General features: G+C 42.7%; 2 protein-coding genes across 9 annotated transcripts in view; both read left to right on the forward strand.

Annotated features, from left to right (window-relative positions):
- Window positions 1-22,954, forward strand: part of PPP1R12A (protein phosphatase 1 regulatory subunit 12A) — a 228,568-nt gene that overhangs the window by 71,942 nt on the left and 133,672 nt on the right. For all 8 annotated transcript variants that reach the window (XM_015415213.1, XM_015415217.1, XM_015415211.1 and 5 more), the window contains exon 3: window positions 21,100-21,218. In XM_015415213.1, coding sequence (XP_015270699.1) covers window positions 21,100-21,218 — 119 coding nt within the window. The remainder of the gene's footprint in view (window positions 1-21,099; window positions 21,219-22,954) is intronic.
- Window positions 6,438-6,662, forward strand: LOC107113832 (small nuclear ribonucleoprotein F-like). Its single transcript, XM_015415221.1, has one exon. It carries the CDS (start codon window positions 6,438-6,440, stop codon window positions 6,660-6,662), a length of 225 nt encoding a protein of 74 aa, XP_015270707.1.

A 22,954-nucleotide genomic window follows, 5' to 3' on the forward strand; every position in this document is an offset into this window, starting at 1 on the left:
TTCACTCTCCCTTCCACTCCCTCTCTGCTTTAAAGTCTCAGCGCGGATGGAGACTCACATGTTAATTCCTGTATGGAAGTACTAATTTTGTGGGCTAGAGAGAAGTTGGGAGCTCTTGGCTCCTGAGTCTGCCATCCTCCACTACCCTTTTACTTTGAGGTCTGGAGTGCGGGGCTTCTGCTGAAGTCTGGGACAAATTGGTGGAGGGTAGGAGACCCTGGCAACTGCCTTCTGCCCCGAACAACCACGAAGGTGACAGACAGAGCCAGAAGACCTGCCTACTGACCACAGCTCAGTCTTGTCAGCTTCTGCTCCACTTGGAGCAGCAAAACCAGTGAAATATAACTCCCTGTCCCTGCTGCATTTTTTTTGCCTGGAAAAGTTGCTGGGGGGAGGCAGAAACCCACCCACCTCTTTCCCGCTGGACCATTCAGAGCCCATCTGCCACCCCCCTGCAAGCAATTCCTTGAAGCTGGTGTGGAGAGGGGGAAAAGAGTGCAGATGAGTGAAGAAGCCACTTAACTTCCTCTTCCACCTTCCCAGCTGGTGACTCTGTGTCACAATGGGCAGAGGGACCCAGCAAATGCTGCTGCTCTTGGGGCCGCTGCACTGGGGCCCCGGTGGGGAGGGCAGGAGAAGTTGGAGGCTTTAATTTAAGTAGTGTCCCCTGGTGCTTCCCCCCCCAAAAAAAATCCTGGCTACGGGCTGGTGTACTCCTGCTATAGTGATGTTTCCAAAATTGCTTTTTGGAAACATTTTTTCAGGGCAAAATCTTACAATATCTATCTAAAAATTACAATGGATGGCAGCCTATCTGGCTGATGAGCTGCGCTCATCTCTTTCTCATTCAAGGAAACTGATTCCCACAGATAGTCACATCAGATTCCTCGAGCTCAGGGCCACTCAGTTGGCTCTGATTCTCTTCTAAGAACAGGTAATGTTAATGCATCTCTCCACGCAGCACCCCTGCCAAAATGCATGGGAATTTCCAGGGCATTACCAAGACCAGTTGGTTACAATGGAAGGTGAGTCCTCTAAAGATCTGGATAGAGGACATCAGAAGGATAACTGATGTTCAAGCAGATGGCACAGCCTTTCTAGGCTGGACCAAAACGACTTGTCCCTTAGGCAAGAACATGTTCAGATACTAATACAGTACTTTTGGTCTTCCCAATATGAATTCGTTTGCACCCCCAATTAATGTGAAAGTAGCTTGATTCTTCTCATGTCATTAATATTGATGAGCAAACCAAACAGATGGTGTGGTGGTGACTGAAAGATCTCCTTTCAGCCTTCCCATCAGTTACTTTATGCTAACAAGATTTAAAAGGAAAAAATGGATCTGATTTGCCTGGCCCCCTGTTGACCCAGAGTGTAAATTTCCAGTTTTCTGGAACTATCCAGTCTTGGGGGGAGCTTTTTTTACACTCAGGCCCAGTACAGTATCATTTGATCACTGACAGAGAGAGTGGTAAGGCTGAGCAGCAAAAGGTTTTTCTGACCAGATTATACAGATCGTGTCATCAACCTGCAGGCTGCCCACTTCCAGAATCTATGAGAACATTTTGAAGGCATTATTCAGGTACAGGAAAATGGTGAAGAAGAGATTGGATTTATACCCCGCCCTTCACTTACCCGAAGGAGTCTCAGAGTGGCTTACAATCCCTTTCCCTCCCCACAAGAGACGCCCTGTGAGGTAGGTAGGGCTGAGAGAGCTCTCTCGAGAATTGCCCTTGAGAGAACAGTTCTGAAATAATTTATGACTGACCCAAGGTCACACCAGCAGCAACATGTGAAGGGGTGGGGAATCAAACCCGGTTTCCCCAGATTAGAGGCCATGCTCCTAACCACTAAACCAAACATCTCAACTACATACCCTCAGTCTTCACAGTTTCTGTTTTTTCCTCTGAGTTGCTTTTGCTCAAGGTCTGAAGGAGAGCACTTCCTGCCAGCAGAGGTAGCATGATCTGTAATGGTCACTCCTAGGAGAAGTTTTTCCGCATTTTCCAGACATCTGACAGTCAAATGGTTCTTGGAAGGGGCAGCGCTGATTCATTTGCTGACAGTAACAGAGATCTGCTTACCTTCCTTTCTGTTCCAAATCTTCCCACCTCATGAGAAGAACTGGCACATCCTGAAACTTTTTAGGGCTCCTCATATCTGTCTACATCAGTAGAACTGAACATCATTCAGCAATGAAAGGTAAGAAAGGTTTTCAAGTTCCTCTAGCCAAGAGGGCATCATCTTGTCTTATTAAATTAAGCAAATTATTACCGAAGGGATTACAGCTCAGTGAACTAGTACTGCCTGTGCATCAGTGGCTTTTGACACCAGTGTGTCATCTGCAAGGCAGCCATGTGAGCCTCAACGTCTTATCATGCTCTACATGGTGAACTCTGTTTGATGGCCTGGGTGGTTTGGCTGGAGAGTTCTACAAGAAGCCATTTCATGTGGACTTTTTCTCAGGTTGGCCTCTAGTGATTCTGTCCAGTTATATATCAGTGGCCAAGCTGAGAGATGAACCTGGTGATAAACTCCTGTAAACAGTGTAATGAGATAGAGAAACTTCTACCTTAGTAAGTTCAGTCAGGCACTCTCTGTCCCTGACATTAGCGATATGTATATAGAATTAGTTGCTCATCTTCCTTTGGCTTAAAACACTTGAATTTGTTTGTAAAGGATGAGGAGGCACTTAATTGAGGACCCTGTATTTACTGCACCTGTCATTGAAGTGTTCTGTCAGGGTTCCCTGTCCCCTACAGAAGGCTTCAAAGCTAACTTGGGATTGATCACATGTCTGGCTAAGGCACTTTCAAGGAGCCACTGATACACTGAAGGTCACAGACGTTGTTCATAAACTCGTACAGGCAAATCTGCCTCTATCTGCCATCCTTCCCATGCTCCCGGTCCATTTAGAAACTCTCAAGGAAGCATGGGAGCAGCCAAATTCCTCTTCATCCATCCAACACTGAACTCCATGACCATTCATTCACCCACCAAATCCAAACAAGCCAGACAACTTACTTCTCCAGATCATGAGGTTCAGAAGGTGGATTCTTCAGCCAGGAAAGTTTATTCACTGTCCTCTGTGGTGGCCAGAATTCACAGTTATCTCTCCCATATGGCTGCACCTACAGTTATGATTTGGTTACTGCAGTAAATCCCTCCTGGCTGATCTGCCTGATGCGTCTAGACCGACTTTTTTGGTGGCATTATCTGAGATACTTGTAGTTTCTAAATAACAAATATACTCCATTAAATATGCAGTCTCTTGTTCATCAAAATCTTTGGCTCCATCCATTGCACTGTGCTGGCATGCCTGGCTCCGATCCACTTCACTCCAAGCTGATGTTAAACTGAAAATAGAGGATCTGCTGTTTGACGGGGATGGCCTCTTCAGTGCTTCCACAGCTGACACCTTAAAGGCTGTAGATGTTAGCAGGAAGAAAGCCAGGAATTTGGGTGTCTCTCAACCGACTGTTAATGCCCCAAGTCTAGGCAGGGGAAACAACCTTCTCCCAAGTGACATCACTCTCCTCCAGTGTGTGACACATGGAGATGGAATCCTTTCCCACCTAAACAGAGTTACGAGCCTAAATCCAAGACTCCGTCAATTAAGTGGTCACAGCCATCCATGTAGCCTCTTTGATTTCCCTGTTTTGCTGACGCCTCCCCTTCCTGCCTTCACCACCCCACTCGTGGGCACCAGGCTCCATCCTTCTCTGACAACCTGGGAATCCATCATGACAGAAAGCTGGGTCCCTACCATCATGTAGGTGGGGTACACCATAGAGTTCAATTAGCCTCTCATTCTTCCCCACTTTGTGGCCAGCCCCCTTCTGGAAGAAGTAGCCACCCTCCTCTGCAAAGGGGCTGTCAAACCAGTTTCTCATGCCACAAGGACTCTTGGCTTCTACTCATAGAGCCAGTTTGCTGTAGTGGTTAAGTGTGCGGACTCTAATATGGGAGAACCGGGTTTGATTCCCCACTCCTCCATTTGCACCTGCTGGATGACCTTGGGTAAGGCGTGGTTCTGATAAGAGCAGTTCTCGAAAAAGAGCAGTTTCTGTCAAGAGCTCTCTGAGCCCCACTTACCTCACAGGGTGTCTGTTGTGGGGAGGGGAAGGGAAAGGAGTTTGTAAGCCGCTCTGAAGACACCTTTGGGTAGTGAAGGGCGGGGTATAAATCCAATCTCTTCTTCTTCTTCTGTTACAAATTGAACTATACCAGCCTGGAATGTGCAGGAATATTGATGGTATTGGGCTTCTTGCATTGGTTCTAAACTCAGCAAGTGGTGTGTGTCTGAAACAGTTTCTTGTGTATACATATCCTATGGCTGTGGAAACAGATGGGAGACAAATACCTAAAATTCTCATTGGTTCTTAACAATTTGATGGTGGTGCTTATGAATTTAAAACAGTTACCTTGGCCAGCAAGGAAGCGAACATGAATCCAAATCACAACTCGGCCTGCATTCAGCATGCCCGTACTCCTTTCCATTTTTCTCATTCTGCTATAAGCATGTTTTGCTGCGCTTTACAGTTAGATGATTCTGTAGATATAGGGCTTTACTAAAGAGCTTAACTTAGTATCATGGCACTGAAGATGACAAGATAAGTATTCAGCTATCAACGATCTGCATAATGGTAATATTATGTAATAAATCCTTTTTTGTGGGCAAAATAGTTAATATAAATTTGCAAAAGTTTGAGTTTGATTAACTTTGCTAATATAACGTAAAATGTTTTCTCTTTTTTAGTAATTGGGTTTCAAAATTTTCAGGATTGACTTTAATTAACTGAATCATTTGGAAGCTGTTAAAGCCATGCAGTTAATCAGTATGATCATAGTAATTCTGGTTTCAAAATGAATTTGTTTTCCTTTCCTTTTCTCTTTGTTTGGAGTAGCACCTCCGCATACAGCCTGAAGTGGGGCAGGCCAGAAATAGGATTACAACCAAGAAATGCTTTTTTGTTATTGTGGACTATATTTGCACCAACTAGCAACTACATTTCAGTGCTTGCCAGTAAAAAAGAAAAGAAAAGAGGAAGTATTTGTTAACTGCTTCTCCCAAAATGTCCTTGAAGTGGTATACAACATGGCATAAATATTAACATTCGAATAGTTTAAAACAATAAACAAATCTAATGAAAGGTAAAAATAACCGTTAAATTCAATGCATTAATATATTGATTCTCTCAGTAGATGATAACTCATTCTACATTATGATGCAAATTTGTAGTAATTCAGTAGCCTTACAGATTCTTTTAATGGAAGAGTGAGTGAGAAAATCTATGTTAGTTTTTAGTTGTCTCAAAAATATATTCCTTTCTTTACTATCTGTAAAGAAAATAAAATATGCTTAAAACTACAAATGAGTTGTCCTTATGAAGAAGATGACGTTTGGAGTCTGAAATTCTTTCATGATCCTCTTTGGTATGCATTTAAATGTAGTCCATAAACTAGTTTGGTTGGTACATTCCAGAGGTATAAAGAGCCTCCAGTTATTAGATTCATCTTGGTAGCTAGGTAACTTTACAGTGAACTTGATGTAGAACTGCCAGAAGAGTAGTATAGTGACTTCTAGTTTCATTATGCAGAGACCTGAACCAACCAGATTTTGCATGTCTCCTCACAACCACTGTATAATTTATGAAGTTTCAACAAAGTTAAAAGCAAAAGACCACGCAACCAAACCACAAAGTTAGGAATTGTTGGCAGTCTGGTTGCGTAAGAAATAATGTCCCAAGCAGTTATGTATGATGAAGCAAAGCTTTCTTGTGGATGGGTGTATATATCTGCTATTTCAGAGTTCTGGCACAATGCCATCATAATGGTTTGACCAAACAGCATCCTGTCTCCCTTCACAGTGATTGGCCTCCCTTTATTTCCTTCTGCTTCATGTATGTTACTGAAGGCTTTCAGTGTGTTCATTTTCATCACTCTGTGACAATACTTGTTGGCGGGTTGCACACAAATCTTTGATTTGTAAGTTAGCCTTTCTGTATACTCTGTATCACAAGGCTTCATCAGGTCACGTATTATTTCCTGAAGAGTTACATTGAATATTAATAAGGTAGATTTTTTTTTTTACTGCTGCCAATGTGTCCTTATCATTTTGAGCTCTGGATTTTTTGTACACCGCAAAATCATCTCTGCTGCATGTATTTGGTACAGTTGTGATGTCATACTGTTTCCTAGCACCTGGTCTTAGGCTGAATGTTACATTCATTAGTCTGGCTAAATGTAAGGCAGCTTTGTTTTCTTGTTCAATGCGTGCTTTCATACACGCTAAATAATGCCATTAGTGGATTTTGTCATTTCACACTGAAAAATCCAGTTGCAAAGTGCATTGAAAGTGGATTGAAGGTGCACTATTTTTAGTGTGTGTGAAAGCACCCATCGTGTGTGACATCCTCCTGCTGGGTCGGGTTGCCATGAGTTTGCCTCTCAATCCAAAGCCCTTTCTCAGTGGGCTGACTGGGAAGCCTGTGATGGTGAAGCTGAAGTGGGCGATGGGCTACCTGGTCTCTGTCGATGGCTACATGCAGCTTGCAGATACAGAAGAATATATTGATGGTGCTTTATCTGGATACCTTGATGAAGTTCTGATAAGGTGTAATAATGTCCTTTGGAGAAGAAGGAAGAGGATGGTGAAGTGAGAGAATAAGCTATTTTTTTGGAGGGAAGCATCCATCATTAATTTTGTAAGTTGGTGAACAGTAATGAATGGAAAAGTGTTGTCTAGTGTTCTGTAGAAATTATTGCTATCTGCAGTATAGCATGCTAGCAAGCACATAGTGTTGTAGTTAACTGTTGTAAGCAGAACACCCATGGTCATAAGGTGTAACTTACATTTTTATGTGATGCATAGTGAAGTCAGCGGATACCCTCAGTCACTCCCACATATGCCTTCCAAAATAGTGGCAGATTTCAGAATTGCTTTGGTGATTAAGTGGGTTATCTGTCGACTTTTGGGTTACCAATACATTGGGTTAGTACTAAAGTAGAGAACATAAAATAGGCTGGAAGCCCCTGAAAATATCACACACATTAAGATTTTCTTTCTTTTTGGAGTATAGAATCTGTACACTTCTTTTTTTTCTTTTTTTTTTTGGTAAACAAATTTTTTATTTTCTCAGGAATACAACATATAAAACTTTTCATTCTATCAATTGTCTACCCCATTCCCAGTTCCTCCCCTCCCTCCAATGGCTTCCCACAATGCTTCCACCCCTGCTCCAAATTACTTCATATCATCAACAATATCAGTTTCTCATCATTACAATCTAAAGATAACATCGTTTGACTTAATATTGATCTAAACATATTAAGTTTTGTTTCACATCCCAGTTCTTTTCCAGATAAATTTTAAAATCATTCCATTCTCCAAAAAACTCATCGTCTTCTTTGTTATTCAGTTTTTTTGTAATCTTATCCATTTGTGCCATGAACAGAACTTTTTGTATCCATTCTTCAACCTCTGGTACCTTTTCTGTCTTCCAAAACTGAGCATAAATCATTCTCGCTGTCACTATCAGGTACCAGAGTAAAGTCTTTTTAGTCGTATTGACTTCTTCCATTTTAAGTCCCAAAAGCAGAATTTCCGGTGCTTTTTTAAAAGAACATTTCAATATTTTTTGCATTTCATTGTGGACTTTTGTCCAAAAGTCTACAGCTTTCTCACAAGTCCACCACATATGATAAAATGAGCCCTCATGCCTCTTACATTTCCAACATTTGTTTGACATATTTTGATTCATATTTGCAATTTTCTTAGGTGTCATGTACCACCTATACATCATCTTATAACAGTTTTCTTTAACATTAGTACATGTCGAGATCTTAATAGAGTTTTTCCACAAATATTCCCAAGTTTCCATATCCACTTCCTTATTCATATTAATAGCCCATTTTAACATTTGTTCTTTAACAGTTTCATCTTCAGTATACCATTTTAACAACACCTTATACATTTTAGAAATATTTTTTCCTCCTCCACTCTCCCAAACCTTTTCAATTTCATTTTTTTCCTCTCTAAAACCATAGTTTTTTTTGTCAGATCTAAAAAGATCATAAATCTGCATATATTTCAACCACTCATATTCATATTCAATTTCATTCTGCTTTTTCATTACCCACTCTGTTCCCTCTTTTTTAATTAAATCTCTATATGGCAACCAGTCTCTACCTCGCTGTCTTGAGTAAGATATCAACACTTCTACTGGTACAATCCACAATGGTCTTAAGTCACTCTGGTACTTCTTATATCTTGTCCATACCATATACAAAGCTTTTCTCACCAAGTGAAGTTTAAAAAAACTGTCCATTTTTATCTTGTCATACCATAAATATGCATGCCAGCCAAATCTACAATCATGCCCTTCCAACCCCAACAATCTGTCATTTTCAAGCTTCACCCATTGATCCATCCATGTTAGACAAACCGCTTCATAATATAGTCTAAGATTTGGCATTTGTAGACCTCCTCTTTCTTTGGCATCACAAAGTATTTTCATTTTGATCCTTGGTTTCTTGCCTGCCCAAACAAATTTTGACAACTCTTGTTGCCACTTGGCCAACAAATCCGTTTTATGCAGAATTGGTATTGTTTGGAACAGGAACATCAAACGTGGTAGGACATTCATTTTTATAACTGATATTCTTCCCATCAGTGATAAGTTCATTTTATCCCATTTCTTAAAATCTTGAGTCAGCTTAGTCCATAATTTCTCATAATTATTCTTATATAGGTCTATATTTTTTGCCGTTAATTCAATTCCAAGGTATTTTGTTTTTTTAACTACTTCACATTGTACCAGTTCTTGTAGTTCCACTTGTTTTTGTTTGATCATGTTTTTACATATAAGTTTTGTTTTATTCTTATTTACGTAAAAGCCGGCCAATTCTCCAAACTCCTTTATTTTTTGAAAAAGCAATGTCAATTTTTCTGTTGGGTTTTCCACCATAAACATTACATCGTCTGCAAATGCTCGATATTTGTATTGGTGTCCTTTATGTGTCAAGCCCTTTATTTCTTGATCGTACTGTATTTTTTGTAAAAGTATTTCCAATACCCAGATAAATAATAACGGTGATAACGGACAACCTTGCCTTGTTCCTTTCTGTACTTTGAAGTTATCTGTCAGTTCTTTATTCACATTTATTTTAGCTCTTTGTTCAGAATAGATAGCTTCAATACAATTTCTAAAATGTTGTCCCGCTTCAATCTTTTCCATCATCTGGTGCATAAAATTCCAATTAAGATTGTCAAAAGCTTTTTCTGCATCAACAAACAGAAAAGCTACTTCTTTTTCTGGGTGCTTTTCATAATATTCAATTGCGTCCATTACTATTCTTACATTGTCTCTAATCTGCCTTTTGGGTAAAAAGCCCGCTTGATCTTCAGAAATTACCGTTTGTAAATAGTTTTTCACCCTTTCTGCAATAATTTTTGCAAAGATTTTATAATCGTTGTTCAAAAGAGATATTGGCCTGTAGTTCTTTACATTTGTTGAATCTTGTCCTTCCTTTGGAATCAAAGAAATAATTGCTTCTTTCCATGAGTCCGGCACCTTTTTGTTTTCTCTTATTTCGTTGGTTAAAGCTTCCAGGACCGGGGAAATTTCTTCTTTCATCTTTTTGTAGAATTTCGCTGTAAATCCGTCCGGCCCAGGCGCCTTCCCCAACTTTGTCTCTTCTATTGCCTTCATCACTTCTTCTTTTTGAATTGGACCATTTAATAAATCTTTGTATTCCTTACTTATTTTTGGTAGTGGAATCTCCTTTAAATATGTTTTAATCTTCTCAAGATCAACTCTAGTTGTTTGGAATAGTTTAGCATAATACTTGAAGAAACATCTCTTTATTCCATTAGGATCAACGAACTCTTTTCCATCTTCTATTATTTTGGTTATCATTCTTCTCTCTCTTCTAGCCTTAAGTTGCCAAGCTAAGTATTTTCCCGGTTTGTTCGCCCCTTCAAAAGATTTCTGTTGTAACTTCTTTAAATTCCAATACATTTCCTGATTCCAAGTCTCATTCAGTTGTTCCTTCAGCAACTTTAATTCTTTAATAATTTGCTTTTTTCCAGGCTTCTTTTTTAATTCCTTTTCTTTCTGAGCAATTTTTTCTAACACTTCTGTTTGTTTTTGAAGTTTTTCCTTTTTTTGCTTCACGTTTTGCGAGATGAGAATTCCTCTCATCACCGCTTTATAAGCATCCCATACAATCTGTATCGGTGTTTCTTTATTTAAATTTTGTTGAAAGAATTGTTTCGTTTCTTCCTTTAACATCTCAATTACCGTTTTCTTATCCAACAAGTCTTCATTAATCCTCCACAGAAAGGGTTTTTTCCTTTCTGTGGAACTCCATACCACCGGATTGTGATCTGAATTACATCTTGGCAAAATTTCAGTCTTATGTGTTTTCATTGATAATTCTTCAGACATCCAAATCATATCAATTCTGGAAAAAGAGCAATGTCTATTGGAATAATGATTTGGATGTCTGAAGAATTATCAATGAAAACACATAAGACTGAAATTTTGCCAAGATGTAATTCAGATCACAATCCGGTGGTATGGAGTTCCACAGAAAGGAAAAAACCCTTTCTGTGGAGGATTAATGAAGATTTGTTGGATAAGAAAACGGTAATTGAGATGTTAAAGGAAGAAACGAAACAATTCTTTCAACAAAATTTAAATAAAGAAACACCGATACAGATTGTATGGGATGCTTATAAAGCGGTGATGAGAGGAATTCTCATCTCGCAAAACGTGAAGCAAAAAAAGGAAAAACTTCAAAAACAAACAGAAGTGTTAGAAAAAATTGCGCAGAAAGAAAAGGAATTAAAAAAGAAGCCTGGAAAAAAGCAAATTATCAAAGAATTAAAGTTGCTGAAGGAACAACTGAATGAGACTTGGAATCAGGAAATGTATTGGAATTTAAAGAAGTTACAACAGAAATCTTTTGAAGGGGCGAACAAACCGGGAAAATACTTAGCTTGGCAACTTAAGGCTAGAAGAGAGAGAAGAATGATAACCAAAATAATAGAAGATGGAAAAGAGTTCGTTGATCCTAATGGAATAAAGAGATGTTTCTACACTTCTTTTTTTTCTAATGTGTTTCCTATGTACACAATTTTAAGCTCTTGTAGTCAACTTCACGTCGCGCTTTTGGAGTTTGCGCCTCTCACCTATGTTGTCACAGGACACTTCGGGACATGCGTCAGTGTCAACACCCAAATCGGCATCGACGGCTGCGCTGTCCCCGATGCCGACTCACTCAGATGTCGACCGCCCGATGCTGAAACGCTTGGCCCAGACATCTCAGTCCGAAGCTCATACTCCCTCTAAAAAATGCAGGGAGGGCAAGGATGATCGGCCAGTCAAGCACAAAAAGCATAAGAAAACTCCCCCTATGCAAACTCTGCTGACCCCTCAGAGGGCCACGGAACCGAATCCTACGGGGACTGCTTCGCTTGACTCCTCGAGCTGAGAGCAGCAACAAGGTGTACCTTGGTCACCTTCGCTGCATGCTATCCAGCTCACTGACTCTGAGCACGATATGGACTTAATGCAGATCTCCCGGTATTCCAGTGTCAAAAGCCTACACTCCAACCATGGAGCTGACACTTTTGTTTGTCCTTCACCATTCCATCCTGATGATCGAGAACGGCCATCGGCAGTGATCCACCGCCACTCCATTGGGATCAACGGCAATGGCAATACATGTATGGGGCCTATCCATTCTCAAGTAGCATGCCATGGCTCCCACCCCAACCGATGGAATGGGGATGTCAGTTTACTTCCTCCCGACTCTCTCAATATCGAGATCTTCCACTGACGCTGGAGTTTGTGAGACCTCAACTGTTGAGGTCGACAGGCAAACCTCCCAAACCACCGCCTCTGATAATTCCCAAGTTTAAACATCCGTCGAATCCGGTTTCATCAACACCTATGTTGCCTATTTCCTTTTCCAAACTGTCTGAGCATTCTGCCTCTTCCGACACCTCCTCCCAATCAGGAGACGAAAACCCCGACCCTCCGGTGGAACCCTCGCCACCTCAACAAGTGGGCGATGATCTTCCAATTTCTCCTTCGGAGGATCTAAAATCTTATGGGGATTTCATCAAACAGATGGCTAACACGCTGACCCTGTTTATGGCGCAACCCCCGCCTACAGTAACAGATTCTGTGTTCAATATCGTGCAGATGGACACTTCTACTCCGATAGCCTTACCGATGACTTTGGTCCTGCTTCAGGCGGCTAAGGTCCCATGGTCTCATCCGGCATCTACCCCTGTCTCGAGCCGGAGAATAGATCATATGTATAAGGTGCAAGAGCAAGGTGCTGAATTTTTATTCACCCACCCTAAACTGAATTCAGTTGTAGTCACCTCCTCTTCCAAAGGCAGACGCAGTCATTCCACCCCTCCCGAGAAACAACGGAGGGGAACTCTATTCGTTTCGAAGAAAATTTTATTTTGCTGGAGCACTTGGCATCAAGACTTCAAACTATACTGCATGTATGGGAAGATATCAGTTTGCTCTCTGGGAGCAGATGTCCAAATTTATTGCAGTTCTCCCTGAGGACTCTAACCGACAAGCTTGCAGAATTCAAAAGGAGGGAATGCTTTTGGTTAAACACCAGCTCAATGCAGCTAAGCACACATTGGATGTGGCAGCCAAAACACTGACTTCAGCAGTTATCCTCTGACGACAGGCCTGCTTGTGCTCCACTGCCTTACCACAGGACACCAGGACTCTCATTGAAGATCACCCATTCGAGGGCAAGGGCCTCTTCAGTGCAACGACTGATATGGTCCTGCAGAACCTAGACAAAAGCATAAAGACCTCACAGAATTTAAGGGTCACATCGGCTTCTAAACTATCCAAAGCAAAATCCTGGAACAAGCCATGGTCCCGCAGATCCTCTCTTAAGTCATCTCCAGAAATACAATGGTATCGCTCACCCACTGTGTCTTCCCGCCCTTACTGGCACAAACCAAAATTCTCATCCGCCACTCAGCCTAGGGCTAAGACCCCTAAAGCTCCCAAACAGAGCCTTTGACTCCTGTCGTCCAACCCCTACCCGCCTGTCTCCCTACCTGGCTGCCTGGCAGCAAATAATGTCAGATCGGTGGGTACTCTCTGTCATCGAGAGAGGGTACCTCATAGAATTTATACAGATACCCAAGGCCCCCAACTTCATACATACTCCGCCATCCAGTACACTCCTGGAAGAAATCAAGAATCTTCTTCAAAAGGACGCTATAGAACCAGTCTCCATAGCACAACGTTACCATGGGTTTTATGCCCGTTATTTTATGGTTCCCAAAAAGGCCAGAGGCTTCCGTCCTATAATGGACCTCAGGGGAGTCAACTGTTTTATCTCCTATCAGAAATTCCGAATGACAACAATGCAAAGCAGTCTTCCCCTTCTCAGTGAAGGTGTCTGGATGGTAACCCTAGACCTGCAGGATGTATATTTCCATATAACTATTCACCCATCTCACAGGGAGTTTTTGCATTTTGTGGTCGTGGAGGGCCATTTTCAATACAAAGCCCTCCCTTTTGGGCTCTCAACAGTGCCCAGAGTCTTTACTAAAATGATGATTGTCATCTTGGCGTACCTCTGTCTTCAAGGTGTGCGGATCTTTCCGTACATCGACGACTGGTTGTTGATAGCAAGGTCCAGAGAGACTCTGCTCAACCATATCAATTTAACGCTGGTCACCCTAGATGCGCTGGGTCTGAGGGTGAACCTAAAAAAGTCAATGCTCCTTCCTTCGTTGAGAGGTCAATTTATTGGAGCGATCTTGGATTTGACTGTCTGCCGAGCTTTTCTTCCTCCCAAGAGGCGTGGACGACATTATCACTCTCATCAACCTAATGAGGACACAGGGAGATGCGTCAGCAAGGCAGATTCAATGACTCTTAGGTCTGATGGCCGCCACCACAGCGGTACTTGTCTTCGCCAGACTACAGATGAGACCACTTCAGTGGTGGTTCCTCAAGCGGTTCCATCTACAGTGGCAGCCCCAATCGCAACGGTTTGTACTCCGTGTACAAGTGCTGAATTCCCTAGAGTGGTGGGAAACTCCAGAAAACCAGGGAGCCTCTTGCACCCAGCCCTGAAATGACCCTCACCATAAATGCATCCCTGTTGGGATGGGGGGGCGCACCTCCAAGGTATGTGTGTGGGTGCCAAATGGGAACCGCATGTGGCCCACAAACACATCAACTTCCTGGAACTGTTGGCCATCCAATATGCCCTCAGGTCTTTTTGCCACCTCGTGGCTCACCACACGGTGGCAGTCCTGACTGACAACACCACTGCACTGTGCTACCTGAACTGGCAAGGTGGAACAGTGTCCAGGGGACTTTGTTGACTGGCCCTGGAGATTTGGACCGAATGCCACTCCCGGAGCGTGTTCATCATTGCAGCTCACCTGCCTGGGTCGCTCAATGTGCATGTGGACTTTCTGCGCAGGGGAGGCGCATCCCTCCACGAGTGGGAACTCAACTGGGATTACCTCCAACCAATTTTCAACAGATGGGGTTACCCAGAAATAGATACATTTGCGACACGCCAGAACACGAAGTGTCACCTGCTCAGTACCAGGGCGGGATGAGACCTCCTGTCTCTGGGGGACAGCCTCCTTTTCCCATGGTCCCACAGGCACATGTACCTTTTCCCACTAATCCCTCTGCTTACCAAAGTGCTAAGCAAAATCATGAAGGAGCAACCTCGGTGCATCCTCGTGTTGCCATGGTGGCCATGTCAGCACTGGTTCCCGACTCTACTCCACATGTCCCAGGGCACTTATGAACATTTCCCTCCGGCACCAGATCTCCTCCTGGCTCAAGAGGGCCAAGTGCTTCACTACGATGTGCCACACCTCAAGCTCACGGCATGGAGGATCCCCTAGCACAGCTTAAAAGCAGGATAGATCTTGTTCTGTTGAACTGTTGTAAACCAGCTACACGTGCTTCCTGTGAGGGGAAGTGGAAGAAATTCCTGACCTACCTTGAGTCGTTGGGTTTAAACCCCCCCCCCCCAGACTTGATAGTAATTTTCGGATTCCTGTTGACCTGCCTTGACATGGGTCTTAGTTGCTCCTCCTTAAAAGTTTATTTGGCCTCCATCTCTGCCAATCATCGTGCGGTGGACGGTCATTTTGTTTTTCTCACCCACAAACGAAGCAGTTTCTGAAAGGTCTCACTTGTCTCTTTCCCCCTACTTGTGGCCCAACTCCCTCATGGGACTTACCTCTAGTACTGTCCAAGCTAACGGGCAAGCCGTTTGAGCCCATGGCCACATCTAATCTACATCTTCTCTCGTGGAAGACTGCCTTTCTGGTAGCTATTACCTCAGCAAGATGAGTGAGTGAATTGTCTGCACTCCGTTGTGATTCTTCGTATTTCGTGTTTCAGCATGATGGTGTCATCTTGGCCCCGGATGTCTCCTTTCTGCCCAAGTTTGTTTCCGAGTTCCATTTGCAAGCTGACATTGGTCTTCCGGCGTTTTCCCCGTACCCTATGAGCGATGAGGAACGTTGTCTTCACACTTTGGATGTCAAGAGAGTCATACTCTTCTACCTTGAAAGGACAAGGTCATTCCATCAGTCACCGGCCTTGTTCGTTTCCTATAGCACACCTGTGCAGGGGAAGAAGCTCTCTTCACAATGTCTATCCAAGTGGATTGTGGAAACCATTAAACTGTGCTACTTCCTGGCCAAAAGGCCACTTCCAGGCCCGCTTCGGGCGCATTCCACGCAGGCAGTAGCCACGTCTACAGCCTTCCTGAGAGGTTCGTCGCTCACTGACATCTGTCAAGCAGCAACCTGGGCTACCCCTCACTCGTTTGTGAAGCATTATGCCATGGATGTGTATCTTCATCAGCGTTCTGTGGTGGGATGGGCAGTGTTGCAGGCAGCGCAAGTCTAGGACCTTCAGCGCCCTCCTCCAGGTAGGCTTGATTTTTTTGCTTGTTAATCTCCCAGATGTGTGATGCACAGAGACCACGAAGAAGATAGGCAGGTTGCTTACCTGTAACTGGTGCTCTTCGAGTGGTCATCTGTGCATTCACACCACCCACCCTCTTTCTCCTCTGCATTTGGTCCTCTGCTCCTTTATTGCTCTGAGACTGATGGCAGTGGTCAGAAGGAACTGGAGGGATTGTCGTGCCCCTCCCTTAGTCATGCGCAGTGGGGCCGGTGCGTGACTGGGGAGCGGGCGCAGAAAAATACCTTTCGCTTTTCAAGAGGAACTGATTGAGGTTGGCGCAGGCACACTATATCCCAGAGGTGTGAATGTACAGATGACCACTCAAAGATCACCAGTTACAGGTAAGCAACCTGCCTTTATGTAATGCTGTAAACACTGACCTGTATAAATTCTTTCATATTCTACATTTTGAATGAGAAACACTTTGTCTTAGGAAGTATTTTACTTATTCCATAATAGAAAATATACCATAGGAGTTTTTTCCAGAACTCTACAACATTTGTAATTGGGAGGGGGGGAACCCTCAGGGAAAAAATGAAGAGGGATTTCCTCCCAGGTTTCTTCCAACTTCTTCATATTTCTTGTCCCTGTATAGCCAAATTATCTATAATTTAAAGTTTGTTTATGCATATTAATAGGTAAAAAGTAGCTGTTCAGAATACCAAAACTTTTGTTGCCATTGTAAACAAGTAGGATAGACCATGAGAAAGATTTGTATAACAAGAAATATATCTCATATAGGTATTTGGAAATGATTCTACAGTTTTAGAGGGCCAATGGTACACATTTTTCACTGAGAAGTGAAGATAGGGTATATTTTCTTGTCACGAATGATTAATATAGCTGTAAGAAAATTAAAAAGATTCTGTGTTGACCCTGATGTATTATTCAATATACAAGAATTCCAAGAACATCTTTTCTCATTTTTCCAGTGGAAAGTTTGAGAAATTCTAGGAAGCACTAAAAGTACTCCCAATTATTCCCCCTCCCCCCTCAGAATAAATGAAATTATTTTAAGGCATACTTTTTTCTTATCATGAACATTTTAGTGTGGTATGAAATTTAATAAATACAATGAGCTCTAGAAAGAGGCTCTGTGAGAGTGCCCTGGCCTTGGGCAGTCAGCATCAATTTGCTGTGGCAACCTCAGCAGGGTATAATGACATAGAGTCCACCATTGTCTCCAGAGGAACTGATCTCTGGTACCTGAAGAGCAGTTGTAATTTTGAGTGATCTCCAGCCCTCTGCTGGAGATTGGCAACAATGATTTCCCAAGAGGAAATGACTGGTTTGGAGGGTGGAGTCTATGGCATGGTGCCTGTCTGAGGTTCAACCCCTCCTCAAACCCCACCCTCTCCAGGCTCCATCCCTTGAATCTCCAGGAATTTCCTAACCTGGAGTTGGCAACCCCGTCTCCTTCCCAGCTAACCACCAACCTACTGTTATCTGCCCTTCTAACTTCAGCTGACTTCTGCCCTTCCCTCCTGGAGAGCAGTTGTAATTCTGAGTGATCGCCAGCCCTCACCTGGAGATTGGCAACAATGGTTCCCCAGGAGGAAATGGCTGGTTTGGAGGGTTGAGTCTATGACATTGTACCTGTCTGAGGTCCCACCCCTCCTCGAACCTCATCCTCTCCAGGCTCCACCCCTCAAATTTCCAGGAATCTCCCAACCTGGAGTTGGCAACCCCATCTCCTTCCCAGCCAACCATCAACCTACCTTTATCTGCCCCTCTGACTTCAGCCTTCCATCTCCTCTCCCCTCCCTCCCTCCTGGAGTTGTAATTCTGAGTGATCTCCAGTCCTCACCTGGAGATTGGCAACAATGGTTCCCCAGGAGGAAAAGTACAGTCTTTCTCTGCAATGGGTACCAAAGCAGCACCTTTTAACTTGCACAACAACCCTGCGAGGTAGGTTGGGCTGAAAATCCAAAACCACCCACTCAGCTTCCACGGCAAGAACCTTGGTCTGGCAAACCCTGCTCTGGAGAAAATAACTGCTTTGGTGGGTGGACTCTATGGCATTTTATTCATCTGAGGCCTCTCCCCTCCCCAAACCCTGGGTTCCATAGACTTCAACACAATCTCCAGGAATTTTCCAATCCGGAGCTGGCAACTCTAGTCAGCACTTGGCCCCAATGAGTTCCCCACAAAGGCCAAAGGCCTGGAAAGGGCTTCATTGCTTTGTCTTTTTACTGACAGAACCAAGCTTGGTTGCCTAGCAACAGCCACGGAGGGAAAATTTAGTCCCACAGGAGCCAAGCAGAAGTGTCTTCATCAGGAGAGACAGCTGTTTGTTTGACAGTTATTCTGACAGGGAACAGTGGCTGAGGTGGTAGTGGGCGGAGAAGAGGAGCGGACCCAGCCCCCAGCCAATGGCATGTGATTATTCTTGAGTGGCGGTTCATGGACCAATGGCTGATGGAGCGCACAGCAGAGCCAATGGGAGAACTGGAAATGGCCAGCACGTCAAGAGAATTATATATATAAGATAACTATACTGTAGCAGTATAAAACATACTTTCAAGAATACATTTATCTAAATGTCAATAATATGGCAATAATTATTATGCTATAACGTATTTAATAATATACTATTAGAGTTTGGTGTCTGCAATAACTTGATATTTGGATATGCTGGTAGTAAGAGAGTGTTTCTGTTCAAATAATAATTTATTTTGTTTACTACAGAGTGTTTGTTTTTACCCTCACTTTTTATTTTCCCTTGCCTCTCAGTTGGCAAAAATTAAGATGTGTGTAGTGAGAATAGGGTGGAACAGTTTTCGACATTCTCAAGTATTGGTATATTAGTACATATATTTCATTTCCCCCCCAAATTTCCTTTTTCACAAAAACGTTGGGGGAAGGCGTCCCCCACGCTGGTGGCTTCAAAACTTCCAGAAATTTTACTTCTCTGTGCTTCGCTTGCCCTGAGCTGGATAGCCCAGGCTCACCTGACCTCAGAAACTAAGCAGTATCAGTCCTGGTCAGTATTTGGATGGGAGACCATCAAGGAATACTAAGGTTTCTATGCAGAGCCAGACAATGTCAGTACCGGTGAACATCTCTTGCTTTGAAAACCTTATGGGATCACCACAAGTCAGCTGCTACTTGAAGGCATAAACAAACAAAAATCTTTGCAACTTTTAATTATTCATTTACTTCATCTGTACCCTGCATTTCTCCATCAGGATCCGAAGTGGCTTATGTCATTCTTCTCTCTCTCTCTTTATCCTTACATCAGCCCTGTGAGGTAGGTTAGGTTGAGCATGTGTGACTTGTCCTAAGTCACCCAGCAAGCTTTCATAGTGGAGTGAGGATTTCAACCTGGGTCTCCCAGATCCTAGTCTGACAGTCTATCACACTAATTCTCTTAATTTGAATTATCTGGTTTAATCCATAAAGAGAGGATATTCATATAGAGACTCCTCCGGCACAATTATAGATGTTTAGCCTCTGACAAAATCAGAAGAATTGCTGAAAATATGCTAACTTATTTAAAAAGCACCACTATCGACATGTTCCCCATTTATTATCTAAGAATTGCAATGAGCCCTTGTTCCACCAGGTGAGAACAATGGCTTGGAATTGAGGCCTTTGTTCATGGATTACTTGGGATAGGTACTGGTCTACAAGCTCTTCTGGTGTTCTGTCTATTCTGGGAATCATTGTGGACAGTAAACCCCCCCCCCCCCAATGTTTCTTTTGTAGCTCTTCTTTTCTTTGAATCTGTTTGACTGTAGGCCAAAGTAAGAGTGAACATTGAACAGTGCTCTGTTAATTTGCCTTGTATTTCAGGAGGTGTAGTGGTTAATCAGGGGGAAGGAGGAGAACACTGTGAAAATCTTTTTATTGGAGTGTGAAATGGGTTTCAGTAACTTTGCATGAATCATGTGTAGCAAAACATCATTGATTTTATTGTTTGGGATTTATTAGGAAAAATAATATTGACACCCCTAGATCCTTCTGTGAATTGATCTAACTTTTAACTGTTTCTGTATAAATATTAGTTGAATCTTCACATAATAAAAACTGCATTAAAACTAGGATAGTTGTAAGAAACAATTAAATTGCTTATTTTATGCCCAATTCTCTATCTCTTAATAGTGCTCTCCACCTTAATGTAGGTGGATTCAGTTGAATTTTATTGATATGTTTTTATAGTCCACTATTCTCACTGAGGCGCAAGGCAGATTACACAATGTAAATGAAGTAATTTATAAAGTAATGTTGGTTTTCTGTTCTTGTTGAATGAATAAAAAACATCAGGGGTGTAGTCAGAAAATTTTGTGCGATAGGGTGTTGGGAAATCACGTGGGGCAGGGGAGATGGAGGAAAGAAAGAGAGAAAGTGACAAGCTGCGAGCCCGCCTGCAGCAGAGGAAGAGGACTTGGCTTGGTGGTGGCGGCCTAACTGCACCTGCACCAGCCCAGCCATGTGACCTGCCATCATGTGACCCGGGTTGCCTTGGCTGGTGCAGGCACAGTGAGGCCACTGCCGCCAAGTTGAGTCCTCTTCCTCTGCTGTGGGCAGGCTCGCGGCTTGAGCAGTATTTAAAAGGCGGAGCCAAGTCCTTTTCCTCATCTACTGGCTTCCTCACCTATATGAGTTGGGGAGGGGGGAATCTTCAACTCTTTCTCTTTTGCATTTTGCAATGTTATTTTTTGCAATTTTCTTTTCTTTTTCATTTTAAAAAACCTATTTACTTTCTGGCCCATAAAAAAGAAAATGAGACTGAAGCATCCCTGACTGTGTCTGGGGTCATTTTGGAAACCCCACGTACATATCACATTAAAAAAAATATTTTTTAGTTTTCTTTGAATTTTTTCCAGTGGAGGCAGCACTCATCCTTGGGGGGGGGGGCATTACCCCCACATGCTCCCTTAGGCTACGGGCCTGAAAAACATTAATCTGTTTTTATTTACATCTTAAGAACCTGTATGCCTAATACATTAGGAAATGATATATGAAAGACTGTCCTTTCAGTCTTTGTGTTTGATTTTAATGTATAGTTTAAATGCTTCTTTTTTACTGAAATGCATCAGTATAAGTGTGCTTTGTTAGCCATAAATTCTGTCTTCTCTTACAGATATTTAATTAGTCAAGGAGCACATGTAGGAGCAGTAAATAGTGAAGGAGACACTCCATTAGATATTGCTGAAGAAGAGGCGATGGAGGAATTGCTTCAAAATGAAGTGAACCGACAAGGTAACTTAAGTGTTTATTGGAGTTTAGTTCATAAAAGACATCAAATTTGTATTTTAAAAGTTAGATGTTGTTGCATGACATTTTAATACGTAGATTCTACCATTAATTCTCCATTTATATTTAAGAAGTTCTTTAAAAACAAAACAACATTATATGTGGGAAAAACTAAAAAAGTTGCAATAAGCATTTACACACCATGTATCTTTATTTTGCTATGATAATTAATCATCAGTTTACATCTTAAAAATTCCAGTGTTTTTTCCATTTTCCAAAATGAGCATGTTTATTTAAGTACATCCCTTGATTGTTTGTACAAATGCATGTCCTGTGTTGGGGTCATAAATTGAAAGTGACTAAATTAAGGGCAAGATCTCTTTTCTTAATGTTTGTCTTGGTCATACCTTTTAATGCACGTGTTTGCATGGCCAACAACTGCTGCCATTTAAATGTTCTCTTGGAGAAAAAGAGAGAATGTATCCCAGCTGCAATATTAGTTTTTGTTAATTATTTAAAGAACAGAGTTGTTTGTGATCTGATGTGAGGATGCAATACAACACTAATCAGGAGTGGAAACCACTGGAGAACATTTCATTGTTAAATATAATTTCCAGCAAACCATTTTGCTTCTTAACTGTAACAACCCTGTAAAAAAATAGTACACAGAGCATTTGGGGTATATTTCCACTCCAGCTCAAATACCTTCAGGATTTTGGGGTAGAAAAATTCCCACAAAGGTGAAAGGTAACCCAGTGCCAAAATGCATAGATTTTTGAGGTTGTTTTGTACCCCAGGTGCCTTGTTCACAGAAACTAAACTGTGGCCCCGGTCACACGGGCAGGAAACTGCAGAGGAGAAGCGTGGCTGTTTGCCCTGGGGCAAACTACTGCGCAGTTACGTGATCAGACCTCCTGTGGAGGTTCTGTGGAGGTACCGTGGAGGTTCCATGGCAAGGGAGAGGTGCCGATCACAGGACAAGCCGGCGCACAACGAAGAAGCGTGCGCCGCGGCAAACTGTTTGTTATTTTTGTGTACATGACAAATGTGCATGCTCCGTTGGGTGCGCATGCGCATCCACAGAGACTTGGACAAAAAAAACCACCTTATTTGCAAGGGGACATGGGCGGGTGCCGGATGCCACCGGAAACGCGATCAGACGCCCGCCCTTGCCCCGCAGTTTCCGGAAACTAGTACCTCCAAGGTACTAGTTTTTTGCCACGCAGTTTCGGCTGGAAGCCTCGGTTGAGCCACGGGAGTGCTACGCTTCCCAGATGTGCTGGTGAGATCGCGCCCGGAAACTCCGTTTGTTTTCCGTCTCACTTGTGTGGCTTCTGTTACGTGTGACCGCAGCCTGTAAGTGTTAACTGGCTGTACTTTGCGGACATTGTTTTCTACTGTACTGTACAGGTGACAATGTCCTAAGAAGACAGAGTTTTATACCTATCTACGTACAGTTTGGTGTAGTGGTTAGGAGCGTGGACTCTAATCTGGGAGAATCAGGTTTGAGTCCCCACTCATCCACATGCAGCTGCTGGTGTGACCTTGGGTCAGTCATAAGTTCTTTCAGAGCTGTTCTCTCATGAACAGTTCTCAAGAGAGCTCTCTTAGCCCCACCTACCTCACAGGGTGTCTGTTGTGGGGGGCAGAAGGGAAAGGAGAGTGTAAGCTGTTCTGAGACTCCTTCGGATAGTGAAGTGTGGGGTATAAATCCAATCTCTTCTCTTCTTCTGTCAATAGAT

Source organism: Gekko japonicus, unplaced genomic scaffold, assembly GCF_001447785.1.
Source record: "Gekko japonicus isolate JY-2015 unplaced genomic scaffold, Gekko_japonicus_V1.1 scaffold118, whole genome shotgun sequence".
In the NCBI taxonomy this organism is placed as follows: Eukaryota; Metazoa; Chordata; class Lepidosauria; order Squamata; family Gekkonidae; genus Gekko; species Gekko japonicus.

Excerpts from the sequence above, each read along its gene's own strand:
- LOC107113832 (XM_015415221.1), top strand. The coding sequence starts at position 6,438 with ATGAGTTTGCCTCTCAATCCAAAGCCCTTTCTCAGTGGGCTGACTGGG.